The sequence below is a fragment of the Erpetoichthys calabaricus genome, chromosome 1, assembly GCF_900747795.2.
Source record: "Erpetoichthys calabaricus chromosome 1, fErpCal1.3, whole genome shotgun sequence".
NCBI lineage: Eukaryota > Metazoa > Chordata > Cladistia > Polypteriformes > Polypteridae > Erpetoichthys > Erpetoichthys calabaricus.
Window position 1 is genome coordinate 252,004,278 of NC_041394.2, and position 14,509 is coordinate 252,018,786.

A 14,509-nucleotide genomic window follows, 5' to 3' on the forward strand; every position below is an offset into this window, starting at 1 on the left:
TCACTTTTAAAATCACCCAATTCTGCAAAAGTTCCCCATACCTTTGTCCTTTGCTTCTTGCGTCTGAGCCAGTTTTGTACTTAACTATACACTTCACCCTGAATTTCCCAATTTCTGGATCCCTAAACTTTTAAGTGGTACTTTATCTAAAGCCTTCTGAAAATCAAGATAACTATCATATGTACCTCCTCATCATATTTATGTTGATGTTTAGGTATTTACATGTTTCTGTTAACACATAATAATTATTTTTTTCAACTTGTTTTTCTGGAGGTAAACATTTTCCAGTAGTAAACAAAATTAAGCTTATTGGCCTATAGTTACTTAACTCAACTCAACTGCCCTTTTTATGCAACAGGATAATATTTGCTAGTGTCCAGTCTTTATGCATTTTCTCAGTGTGCAAAGATATTTGAAAAATGTGTCTCATGGGTTTATATCTGTACTCACTTCCTTAAGCACTCAAGGATAAATATTTTCAGATCTTAGTGATTTGTTAGATTTTAGCCTATTTAATTTAATCAGTATTTTTCCTTATGCAATTTCCAAATCACAAACTATCTCTTTTGTTGTCCCTGTTACTTTTGTGAGGTTATCGACTTCTTCATGTATGAACTTCAATAAAGCACAAATTCAAACCATTGCTATTTCACTGTCGAGCTCACTTTTAATTTTTCTAATACTCTTCACCTCCTCCTTGACCATTCTTTTACTACGAAAATATTGAAAGAATCTCTCTGGGCCAAGGTTTTGGCTACCAGCTTGCTATGCACAACACTAAATTGAAGTTGGACCATCGCCCATCCCCTCCCACTAATAAGCCATACAATTTGCAGAAAGAGTTTGTGTTGAGGTTATCAATAATACTGTGGACAGTAATTTAATTCATGCCTAAAAACATTAGTTCAAGTTAGCCATGTGTACATGCTACAATTAAATTCTTGCTTACATATCTACCACAGTCTAGTGACAGTAGTACATGTGGAAGAATAATTTTAGGGTATCATAGCTTTCATCTTAAAGAAATTAAGGATTAATAAATGTCAGAAACTTTTGCAGGCATAGCTGTAAACCAGGTAAAGGTCAAGTGAACAACAATGTACTGAAAGTTGACTAAGAAATCAGCAGATGTCCTACAAGCAACCAGAATGGGCAATTTTTATATGCATAGAAATTTGAAGGGTGGTAGCTCATCTCAAAAGGTATAAGAAGAACCAGAATATAATATAATAGATTTTTATTTTATATAAGTCATTTGTGTGTAAACCAACAAACCAACCAGAGTAAGTGTATGTATTGATTGACACTTTATGTAAATTCAACAGTTTATAAAAGGAACCTCTATCCTTTGTTTCTCTGATCATTCTGACCATTCTGTAACAGACTGCTCTCTAAGGCATCTTGTCAAGGAGTAATTAAAAGATACAATGATCAGCTTTTCTCCTGCCTGATTACTGAATTGTCCTGCTAGAGAAAATTTCTACCATAGTTTTTGGCACCCTACGTTACAGTGTACCGTACCCCGGTGGGAACTCCCAGCAGAGTCTCAAAAGATGCGAAGCCAACAATGCGAAATTGGAACAGACTTGTTCCCGTTTCCGTGGGATTCCCTTCCGGAGGATGTGGTCATCCTGAAGTTACCTGAAATGGTAACTTGTATATTTATAAAGTATAAACCAGAGACATTCATCTTTGTGTCATTGTGAAAAGTAACTGTGTAAGGTGACTGAGAATTTTAATACTGTTTGCCCTTTAAGGCAGTGTGTGTTATACATTTCCTAAACAAGAAGGTGAGCTGTGTATCCATAATCTATGTTGACTTCGACTCTCATGTGGAGAATTTTAGCTTTCTTCAGATGTCTGAAGATGTAAAGGTAAAACCATTCTTAAGTAAACCTGCAGCTGGTGTAGAACGTCAAAGTTTACTGCTTTAGTATGGCAGAGAGCAAGTTTTAGTATTCTTACCCTGGTTAAGTGTTATTGTTCTTTGTTCAATTTTAGGTCAATGCAAGGTAGATGAAACACCTAAAGGCTGGTATATACAGTATATTGACAGGGACCCAGAGACAATACGAAGGCAAGAAGAGCTGGAAAAGCGAAAAAAACAGGACCTTGATGATGAAGAAAGAAGTGCAAAATTTATTGAGGAGCAAGTTCGGAGAGGAAAGGAGAAGAAAGATGAAGTAAGTATTGCTTTTGAAAGTAGCTTTAGTACAGGTTGATACTGTTCAATATACATGTAAACAAAATATAAAGTGTAATATGTACTTCATTAAATAAACAATATATTTTATGATGAAGTCATTAAAAAATATAGACAGTGGAAAGATGACTATTGGATTTAGTTATTTTAATTTAAACAATTACTGCTTTAATTGGTTGTTACTGATTTAAATGGTGGAATTTGAGTCAGTAATATTCTATTACATAAGTATTTGTTTACAGGCCTGTATAAATTATAAAATATATTATAATTTTATATTAATCTACGGAACTGAATCCCCATGACCCTGAACTGAATAAATGGGTAGAAAGTGGCTTAATAAAAGGATAGACACTTAAAAGCTGTCCCCCCCAAATATGTTTTCTAATAGACATTCAATAGTGGCCATAACTCCCATTAATATCCAACATTCAGACAAAAAAGCATGAAGTAAATGATTGTGTCCAGAATTTGTTCACCAGTAGTAGTAGGCTTTTACAGTTAGGTCCATAAATATTTGGACAAAGACAACTTTTTTCTAATTTTGGTTCTGTACATTACCACAATGAATTTTAAATGAAACAACTCAGATGCAGTTGAAGTGCAGACTTTCAGCTTTAATTCAGTGGGGTGAACAAAACGATTACATAAAAATGTGAGGCAACTTAAGCATTTTTTAACACAATCCCTTCATTTCAGGGGCTCAAAAGTAATTGAACAAATTAAATAACTGGAAATAAAACGTTAATTTCTAATACTTGGTTGAAAACCCTTTGCTGGCAATGACAGCCTGAAGTCTTGAACTCATGGACATCACCAGATGCTGGGTTTCCTCCTTTTTAATGCTCTTCCAGGCCTTTACTGCAGCGGCTTTCAGTTGCTGTTTGTTTGTGGGCCTTTCTGTCTGAAGTTTAGTCTTCAACAAGTGAAATGCATGCTCAACTGGGTTAAGATCAGGTGACTGACTTGGCCATTCAAGAATTTTCCACTTCTTTGCTTTAATAAACTCCTGGGTTGCTTTGGCTGTATGTTTTGGGTCATTGTCCATCTGTATCATGAAACGCCGCCCAATCAATTTGACTGCATTTAGCTGGATTTGAGCAGACAGTATGTCTCTGAACACCTCAGAATTCATTCGGCTGCTTCTGTCCTGTGTCACATCATCAATAAACACTAGTGTCCCAGTGCCACTGGCAGCCATGCACGTCCAAGCCATCACCCTGCCTCCACTGTGTTTTACAGATGATGTGGTATGCTTTGGATAATGAACTGTTCCATGCCTTCTCCATACTTTTTTCTTGCCATCATTCTGGTAGAGGTTGATCTTGGTTTCATCTGTCCAAAGAATGTTTTTCCAGAACTGTGCTGGCTTTTTTAGATGTTCTTTAGCAAAGTCCAATCTAGCCTTTCTATTCTTGAGGCTTATGAGTGGCTTGCACCTTGCAGTGCACCCTCTGTATTTACTTTCATGCAGTCTTCTCTTTATGGTAGACTTGGATATTGATACGCCTACCCCCTGGAGAGTGTTGTTCACTTGGTTGGCTGTTGTCAAGGGGTTTCTCTTCATCATGGAAATAATTCTGTGATCATCCACCACTGTTGTCTTCCATGGACGTCCAGGTCTTTTTGCGTTGCTGAGTTCACCAGTGCTTGCTTTCTTTCTCAGGATAGATAGATAGATAGATAGATAGATAGATAGATAGATAGATAGATAGATAGATAGATAGATAGATAGATAGATAGATAGATAGATAGATAGATAGATAGATAGATAGATAGATAGATAGATAGATAGATAGATAGATAGATAGATAGATAGATAGATACTTTATTAATGTACCAAACTGTAGATTTTGCCACTCGTAATATTGTAGCAGTTTCTCGGATGGGTTATTTCTGTTTTCGCAGCTTAAGGATAGCTTCTTTCACCTGCATGGAGAGCTCCTTTGACCGCATGTTGTCTGTTCACAGCAAAATCTTCCACATGCAAGCACCACACCTCAAATCAACTCCAGGCCTTTTATCTGCTTAATTGATAATACATAACAACGGACTTGCCTCCACCTGCCCATGAAATAGCCTTTGAGTCAATTGTTCAATTACTTTTGAGCCCCTGAAATGAAGGGATTGTGTTAAATTTCCCATCGGGATTAATAAAGTATCTATCTATCTATCTATCTATCTAAAAAAAATGCTTTAGTTGCCTCACATTTTTATGCAATCATTTTGTTCACCCCACTGAATTAAAGCTGAAAGTCTGCACTTCAACTGCATCTGAGTTGTTTCATTTAAAATTCATTATGGTAATGTACAGAACCAAAATTAGAAAAAAGTTGTCTCTGTCCAAATATTTATGGACCTAACTGTATATAGCAGTGGAACAAGTAAATGTAATGTTTGATGTCTTCTGAGGCATTGCCATCAACTCTTAACTCCCATTCTTAAAAGAAAAGTAGAGCTCTGTGTGTCCTCAAATTCCCTGCTTTACACAAAATTATCTGTCACCATTTTTACAACTTTTCCTTCTGTAAGCTTCTTGTCTTAATTTCACTCACTTTTTTCCCCATTGTTTACTGACCTGTTTCCTCCTTTTTTTGTTTTTGTTTTTTTAACCTTGATCATTTTTTCAGTCTGTTTCTGAATCAAGTACATCAAGTATTGCATCTTTATTCCTCTCAATGCTTTGGGTATTGCTTGTTCATCAGATGGGAAGGCATTCCAAATTCTATAAACCTGCAATGCAACACATAATCCCAAAAACCAATATCCAAGAACATATAATATGTAAACATGAAATTGAATAATGCAAAATAAGGTTTCAAAGAAATAGAAATTGGAGTTTGTTTTGCTCTAATTAAACTAAACTAATTATTTTGCATACAAATGATACCAGTAATTAATTTAATCATTTTCCTACATGCATGTATTTGACAAGTTAAATTAGAAAAAAATATACTTTATTAGAAATATGTGATAATTGAGAACCATTTTTAATACTAAGGAATTTTCCAGTTTTATGTAAATGATTTATTTCTAGGATGTTCCTGTGTTTACAGAATTAAAAAGATCAAATGAAGAAGAAAAGGGTAAGTTGAAATATCAGCTTTTATTTTAAATCATTTAAATTTATCATCTAAATTTCCATCTCTCATACCAGTATTTTTGTAAATTGAATAGTTGCATATCTAAAATGGAGCTGATACTGTTGTTGAAAAAATTGCTGAAAGAGCAACAACTAGAATATGACTGTCAAGTATCTAGTAATGGGCAACTAGAAAGGTGACACTAGAATGAATATTTTATTAATTTAGAAAAAAAAAATGCGTTAAGCATGCTAAAGCTTTCACTTCAGTTGGTTACTATAAATTGCAGTGATTTGAGAGAAAAAGTATAGTTGTGGTTGTTTGCATAAATGTGTCAGGAATGAATTGATATGCTAGTTTAGGGTAGCTCTGGTGTTAAACCTTGCTGTACTGCACATAAGCTATGGTTGTTTTTATTCTCTTCATCATTACCATTACAGAGAATAAAATGATGAGTAATGTTGAGAATTCTGTTTTTCTTTACTTTTAAAGTTGCATTCATGTTAAGCATGGGACCAAGTACTTCAGCATGTCTTTCATCAAAGTCAAGGTCAGTTGGTCTTACCTTACTTAAAATTGCACTGAACATTGAAAGTATGTGATTTTTTTTCTTTTTAATACATAACAAACTTTCTTCTAGTAGAATATAACTTTGGGACCTGATATTCCATTGGCATTATTACTTTATCATATGTTTCAGCATTATTAATGAAAATCTCAGTCAATTAATGTTTACAAGGATGAGACACTTTTCCTGTGCATCCATGATCTTAGATTATGGATTGGTCTGAGTAGCCAAATACTATTTTGTATTTTATCCTTTAAAATCATATTTCTGAAAAATACATAAACGTCACAAGGTATTAAAAAAAATATTTGCATACAGTATATATGTGCGTGTGTGTGTGTGTATGTATGTATGTGTATATGTGTATATATTACATACTGTGTGTAATGAATCTATCTATGAGTTTAACTTTTTGAATTGAATTACTGAAATAAATTAACTTTTCGATGATATTCTAATTTATTGAGATGCACCTGTATGTTAACCCTGTTGATTCAGAATGCAAGTCACTCTGTGCAAGTCACCAACTCTCCCTCCAGCAAAAGAACCCCAGACCATCAAACTTTTTCCTCCATGTTTGGTGTCATACTCTAAAGAACCTTCCTTTTACAAATTCAATGACATACAAACATCTGCGTGATGAACTGAAGATTTCAAATTTTGATTCATCAGTCCATAAGACTATTTTTCCAGTCTGCAGTTGTCCACAGCCAGTATTTCAAGGCCCTATTTTGTCCTTTAACGATTGGCTTTCTTACTGCCATTCGTTCTGTCAAACCTGCAACACAAAGTCTCCTGTTCACAGTAGAAACTGAGACTTGCTTTTTTTGAGCACTGTTACGTTGTGTTTGAAGCTGTTGTGCTGTGAGGTGCCTATGACACAAGCTGGTGACCCTCAGAAACTTGTCCTCTGATTGGGTTGCGACTTTGGGTCTGCCAAATTTTTCCTGTCTGAGTTTCTTCCAATTTACAATTGCCTTTGGATTGTATAGGATTACTGACACTTAGATTTTTTTTTTTATTATAAATTTCTCTAAATGAAAGGCCAATACTTCTAATGGTAATAATGCTCTGTCTCATTTCACGTGTTAATTGCCATTATCACTGGAATTTTCTACAGTGTCATAATGTCTAATCAATACTTCAGAGGGTGTAGGAAGACAGTCTGTTCCAACTCTGCTTTAAGACAGAGGAGTTTATAGTAATTAAAAGAAGTTGGGGTACCTGTGCAAATTGTTTGCTTCAACTTGCAAGGCTTAATGTACTTTAATTGCTGCAGAACATCAGTAGGTTGTAACCTATTAGTTGTTCCTGAGGAAGGCATATATATAAAAATATATTGATATATTGTGGGATCAAAATATATTGAAAATATATTGAAATATATATAATATTTCAATCATACTTGTATTTATCAATAAAATGTATTACTCTTATTTCTTAAAACGTGCTTCAGTTACCTTGATGATAAGCCTAACAGCTGGAAACCTGGCTCTTACAACAGTAAGGTAAATAAAGTAGTCTTACCATACTATTTGATTATGGACATTGTCAAAGGCAAAATGAATAATTAATTAACTAAGTTAAATCTCCCCTCAATTTTTTATTTATATATATATGTACAATATATAAAATACTAGGGGGCTTTGCTCGCCAACTCCCGTGTTTGGTTTTCCAGATACACACTTTTAAGATTTTTTTTTTTCTTTGAATTGTTGCTATTTCATTAGTTTCACTTTTATTTCAGAACTTCGTTAAAAACAATTTTTGGAATCTTTCGAGTCCCAACATGCTGAATCTTATAAATGAGGTCCGTGAGACATGTGTTTAATGACTTTGTACCATAATTCAGGATAGGTTTCTCTGTTTGGAATTGCAGCACAGACAAAACGATCTACATCATCAGCAGTTAATAATTTTTTTTGCAAAGTAACCAATAAATGCATGTGAGGTAAAATACGTTTTTGAAATTCTCTGACTTAAACTTCAAAGCCTTACAATATTTACATACTTCTGACATATCACCTATGTTCATATATTCGATCTCCATTCCTCGCTTTGTCCTTCTTTTTTTTTTTTTCAATGACACCTGGTCCGTGGTGATTATTTTCCCTTTTTTCGACTAATAATTTCTGTTTGTTTGCGCTACTGCGATTTTTACTTTCTTTTTTTTTTTGATACTTTCTAATTTTCCTGCTTTCATATTCTTTAAGGTTCTCTGCATTTGTATTGCGCCGTTTTTTTGAGCCTTTCGAATTCCACCACTTTCAGTGGAATATATAGTGCCAACGTTTTTGAAAGTCTTTATGAAGTTCTACTTTGTCTTTTACTCTTTGTCTTTTAATTCTGAGCCTGATTGGATGTGCTTTTCTTCAATTCCATTTATCCGGGCTGATTATTAATTTCCTTATTTTCTGAATTTGCACCTAGATTATTCTTTTTCTTTTTTGCATTTTTTTCTTTTGTCCGCGCTGCTCTTTCTTCTTTGCTTAGTCATCAACGTTTCATCTATAACGTATTGTCCTTATATGCTTTATATGCGCTGAGAGCCCTGGATCTGTGTGTGCTCAAATCCTTAACACGACTGAGTGTTTTGCGGCCCTTGGTCTTATTTGATGTTGGTTGTAAGTAGGGCATGTCTTGCAAGAATCTCATGTTCTATGTCCCCGCGAGATGGTCCTGGGTCAATCTCTTTCATCTTACGGGTCTTTTAAGTGTCTTCCCGTCTTCTCGTCTCCCTAGTCTTTCTCTTCCAGGATTTTTTTTTTTTTATAATAGAGAGAGAATCTTCGGGGAAACAGAAGCAACATACCACATACTTTATTTTTTTCATATATTTTTTTATAGTTTGAATCTTGGATCCAGTGCTTTGCAAACCATGGCTGCCACAGGAAAAAGGAAGGATTTGGGCCACAATATGGAGTCGAAGGAGAAAAAGAAAAAGTCGGCATTGGATGAGATAATAGAAGTATTTTACATTTTAGTTTATATTTTACTATAAAAATAGAACAGTGCTGCCATATTTGCAATATTAACTACAAATGTGTGCTGTCATATTTGCAATGTTACTACCTACAGATACTACTTAGTTTGATTTAGTTTATTGCAGTATAACCAGACTATATGTTTTTAATACTATGTCTTATGAGAATATTATATTTATATATTTGTAAAAAAAATCTTGTTTAACTAGTAGCTTGCTGGTATATTTATTGAAACCATTTATTTCTTGAGAATGATGAGACAACATACAAATCACATGAGAGCATGACTACCTCTTTCTTTGTCATACTGGACTATATATTATACACAAAATATAACATATTTCTCATTTCCAAGTAGACACAGAGAAGTAACATTAACGCAGGCTCAAATTTTTGCTCATTATTTGCTTGTTTTAATTAATTCTTATAACATTGAAGGTAATCAGACACACAATAGGTGCAAAACGTTTTCAGTTTGCAATGGCCTTGTCAAAGTACATATTTGACCTTAATTGAAATGTGCTGAGACCTAAAGTAAAGCATTCACTTTTAAGTCTTTCTAACCTGAAAGGTGGAATGGTGGCTCTAAGGCTAGGAAACTGCCGGTTTGAATCCCCTAAATGCCAAAAGTGATTCCACTCCTTTGAGCACTTTAGCAATACCCTTATCCTGCAACTGCTCCATCCTGGCTATGACATTACCCTGCATCCAGCCCTGCATGCAGGTCCTCCAACTTGCAGGGAAAACTCAGGGGTTGGTGGCAGGATTGGCTCTATAGCCACAGAAAAAAAATCCTCACACTGTTTCTATTCAAACTAGTGTGGTACTGAGGTGTTACCCATTGCTCGGCTGTGCTTAGGTGCTAATTTGGGATCCTAAGGTGGTTCATCATGTGGTTGGTACAGCAATGCTCCCAACATCGTCCTCCTTCACAAATATTAGAGGAAACATTTAGAACATAGTGAATTAAGTTGATGTAGATAATTATAGCAGTCTAAATTATTTTTCCTTACAGTGCTTTGGGTTCTCATCTAAATGATGTTGTAGTGGGTATTGCAACTTTCTTTATTAATACCTTCAACTTTTATTATTTTTTTCAGTCTACGTCCCTTATGTCTAATATTAAGGTTTGATTGAACATTTGATAGACATCACTTAAAATATATCGCAGTAATGCAAAAGTACATATTGTGTAATTAATTATATACATACTAGCCATGTGTGCCCAACTACGTTGCGCGTGTTAAAGTTGTCTGTGAAGGGCTCCCTGTTTAAACGCGGCTGCCAGTCGTGAACTGTGCCCTTCGTCGCACAGCATTATGATTTATTATAAGGGAAACAAACAAAACCCTTGGACATTGATTCCGTAGGAACGGCCTACTCGGAATCACTGTCCGAATAGTAATTATGTGGTGTTGGAGGAGCATTTCTGCTTCTGTCCATTCACAGTTCATCTCGTTTTCACGACGCTGTCGTTTCCTCTCACGATCTCTTCTCAACCTTTCTGCAATCTCGCAGGTTGCTTTGTGGCAATCCAAAGAGTAGGGAAGAAGCAATGCTTCTTTCTTGAACTCCAAACGCCGACTGATGGAAAATCACAGAAGTGTGTCTGACTTATATACTCTGACTGCCGACTCCAAGAAGTGAGTGAACATTCAATTTGGACGAAGTGCTGCCAACGACGGTCGATAGAAACACAAAAAACCACAGTCTCGACAACGAAGCATGTGTCGACGCCAGATCTAAACACAAAGCACGGTGTTGACGCCAGATATAAACACAAAGAGTGGTATCGACAGTGTTTGTAAACGAAAGTAACAACCAAGGAAGTGTCAGGGGAACATGAATTCACGGACAAACAAAGATCAAGATCCAAATGAAGATTATATATAAAGATTAGTTAATTTAAAGCACAACAATTTGTTTAGTTTGAATGTCTGTGTTTTGAGGTGTGACTGGAGTACTACAGTCTTCAGTACTATAAGCTTGTGTTTTAGCTGTCTCTCTACTGCCATCTAGTGCTTCTTCTTCTAATTCATTCGCGGACAAACAAAGATCAAGATCCAAATGAAGATTATATATAGAGATACACACACATAGTGTGATTCAGAAAGTATTCAGACCCCTTCACTATCTGCACACTTCATTGTGCTATAAATTTAATTGTAAATGGATACATTTGCTATGTTTGCCCACTCTTTAACACATAATGACAAAGTGAAACCATGTTTTCAGAAAGGCTTGCAAGTTTATTGAAAATCATAAACTGAAATCTCTCAGTATTCAGACCCTTAATACATAACTGTAGAAGCCATTTTAGCAGCAGTTACAGCTTTGAGTCTTTTTGGGTAAGTCTTTACCACCTTTGCAGATCTTAATTTGGGCAGTTTATCCCATTCTTCTTGACAGATCCTCTCAAGTCCCATATACCCAGAGGGAATTGTCAGCAATCTGACATCTTCAAGTCTCTCCACAGGTTACATGTGGCTTTGGGACAAATTTCCTACGGTCTTTGAGTGTCCCAGCCAAAGCCTACAACAGTGTTATCTTGGCTGCATGTTTCGGGTCATTCTTGTACAGAAAGGCAATCTGTCTTCCCAGTTTGACGTTGTGTGCACTCTGGAGCAGGTTTTCTTCAAGGACCTGTCTGTATTTGACTTAATTCATCCTTACATCATTTCTAACCCTTCAACCCTGTCCCTGCCAATACAAGGCACCCACATAACATGGTGATGCGTTCACCATGCTTCACCATAAGGAGATTGTTAGGAAGGTGATGAGCATTGCTTGGTCTTCACCAGACACTGTGCTTGGTGTTCTGCATACAGAGTTCAATTTTGTCTTTTCAGACCATGCTCTAAGGGTCCTTTAAACCATCATGTGTCTTTTACTTAACATTTTACCATAAATGCCTGATTGACGGATGCTGCTAAGATGTTCATCCTTCCAATAGGTTCTCTTCTTATTCTTTGATAAATTTGAAAATATTTTCACATTGACATTATGGGTTATTGAGTGTAGATTAATGGGCATAATTGACAAATTTATCCATTTAAAATTAAATCTGTAACACAATAAAGTGTGCAGAGAGTAAAGGGGTCAGAATTCTGAACCCACCCTGTGTGAATATATATTGAATGTGTTTATGGTGTGAAATTAACTAATAAAAGAAAGTTATAAATTTCAGGATTTTTTAAAACTTTTTCATTAATGCATGATTAATAATGAATTTATGGATTTTTTTCAGATGGAAGAAGAAAAGAGAAAAAGTTCAAGAACAGACTATTGGTTACATCCTGTAAGTCAACAGTATAATAACCACTAGTTAAAATGGTCATGTAAAAAAGTTAGTGTGTTGACTTTTATTTTTTCATACTGTAATTAACAGTCCTCTAGTCCTCATCACCACATCAGAGAGAGAGAGAGAGAGAGAGAGATGGATGGATGGATGGATTAGGAGCACGCACTGATACAGCGCATTGCCCCACCCACCACATGACAAACCAACTCAGGAACCCAGATTAGGATTCAAGTGCAGCCATGTGGCGGGTGACCACATCAGAAAACAGGATAAATCTAATCATAAAACAGCACATTATTTTACTTTTTTTTCATAACTGTTGAAAGCAATAACTTGCATAAATTGTTTTCAGTGTAAGTTTATTGACATTTTATGCTGTATATCATATTGGAGAATTTTTGACCCATTTCTGCTTATAACACTGTTTCAGTTCAGTGATGTTTGATATTTCTTTATGTGCAGCTTACTTGAAGTCTCCCCATAGCAGCAGGATTGAAATCTGGACTTTAGCTTTTCTAAATTCTTGATTGTTTTCTATTTTTTTAGAGTTTGTGTAAGAGCCATTTGCTAGTTATTTAAGTTGTATAATTTTTTGCCTACATATTGGTGCATAGTCTATGAGAGGTTCTTACAACCCCCATAAGTTGAATTGAATTGGTATATTCTAACTATTTCTGGCCTCTCTGACTATACATTATACTCAGTTAGTGACCTGCCTTGCTGTGTGTAAGGCATGGAGGGCACGTGGTTTTAAACCTTGCCTTACGTGTCAAGTAACATGAAGGACAACATGCTCTGTTGAGTGTGCAGCGGCATACGTTTAAAGCGTACTGAAGAAGAAGTAAAGCATCTTTAAGTATAGAAACAACTAAAGTTTGCTAAGAAAAGCTAAGTTTAGAGTAGATACATTTTTCTAATTTTTTGCATTTTATTCTACATGTGTAGCAAACTTTTCTCTTTATACTTGTGTGGACTATTTTTACCTGTGCTTGAAACCCGCCATACGCACCCGCAGCTGCAGTTTGAGTTGTAGGTTCACTGGTGTGTGCTTAGGATCATTGCTTCATTTCATTATCAAATTTCAGCCAAGCTTTAGTTGTACAATAGACAGCTAATACATTTTCCTTTAGGATCCCATGGTGTTAAAAGGATGGTTGCACAACATCCCTCACCCCCACACGACCATGCTATTTCTTAGGCAGTGTTACAAACCAAAGCACCATGTACTTTTTATAAAGAAGAGACTTTCTGCAAACTAAACTACCACATAAGATATTAGTTGATCTGTTTTTTCTAATGTGAGTGTCATGAACCATGTTGCTGGAGGGCTGTAGAATTCTGGATGTAGCCTTTGACTTATTTTGGATGAATTTTCAAGACACCCACTTCAGGGTATAGAGGCAACTGTATCCAGTGTTCTCCATTTCTAACTAACCTGTTTCACTATAGAACATAGACATCTGATTATTTGCAAATGGATTTATAACCCTTCCCAAGCTGATAAACATAAATATTTACCTTTTTTGAAATGACTATAATTTTATCCTTGACCTGGTATTATTACAAATCTAAATGCTCCTGACTGAACATCCTGCTTTTATATAAAGTCCGCAGCCTTTCATAAACTATTCTATGTACATGAATAGCAATATCTGTCGTTTTTCCTTCTTAAAAAATAGGGAAATAGGGAAGCAGTAAAGGTAGGTGTGCGTGCGTGCGTGTTTTTTTTTTTTTAATCACATGAATACTGCATGTTAGCGGACTTTTTTGCTAAATAACTGATGGCTAAATCAGTCTGTTATTTGGTTTAATGCTAGAGGTTAGATTTATCTAATATCTATTGGTGAGACTAGCTGATTGTTAAGATACATCAAACAATAGAGTTAAATGAATACAGAAAAATCATAATCTTTCTTTATTATGTAATTGATTTTGTTTGTAGTTATGGCTTAAGAAAAATTGTTAGTCTTATGTTTTAATAGAGAATACTGGTTAAAAAAATTACTGACACAATAGTAAATGGTGAGCCAAGACTGAACAAAGCCAAAAAAATCCAAAACATATCGTTAAGTAATCCATTTCTAGAAAATCCTCTGATTAACAAAAGTGAAACGTGTTGAAACAAAAACAAGATGTTGAATTAAAGATCAGCATAAACCTCTGACCTACTGCATTATCTCAATTATTCGTCAGGAGTCCTGTTCGTTCATAGGTTACTGTCAGCTTCATGTGATAACAAGTATTGCAGAGATATCTACCAATAGAGAGACTAAAAGTAAAGAAAAGCAAATAAAAACATTATCAGGTGGAAAATTTGCCACACATTTGTACATATCCATGAGGCTTCAGTGAACAAATCAGCTGCAGTTT

At 35.2% G+C, this 14,509-nt stretch overlaps 1 protein-coding gene across 1 annotated transcript in view; it reads left to right on the forward strand.

Annotated features, from left to right (window-relative positions):
• kin (Kin17 DNA and RNA binding protein) overlaps positions 1–14,509 on the forward strand; it is a 77,613-nt gene that overhangs the window by 61,094 nt on the left and 2,010 nt on the right. Inside the window, exons 5-9 of the mRNA XM_028813999.2 lie at positions 2,002–2,183; positions 5,241–5,289; positions 5,779–5,836; positions 8,702–8,822; positions 12,086–12,136. Coding sequence (XP_028669832.1) covers positions 2,002–2,183; positions 5,241–5,289; positions 5,779–5,836; positions 8,702–8,822; positions 12,086–12,136 — 461 coding nt within the window. The remainder of the gene's footprint in view (positions 1–2,001; positions 2,184–5,240; positions 5,290–5,778; positions 5,837–8,701; positions 8,823–12,085; positions 12,137–14,509) is intronic.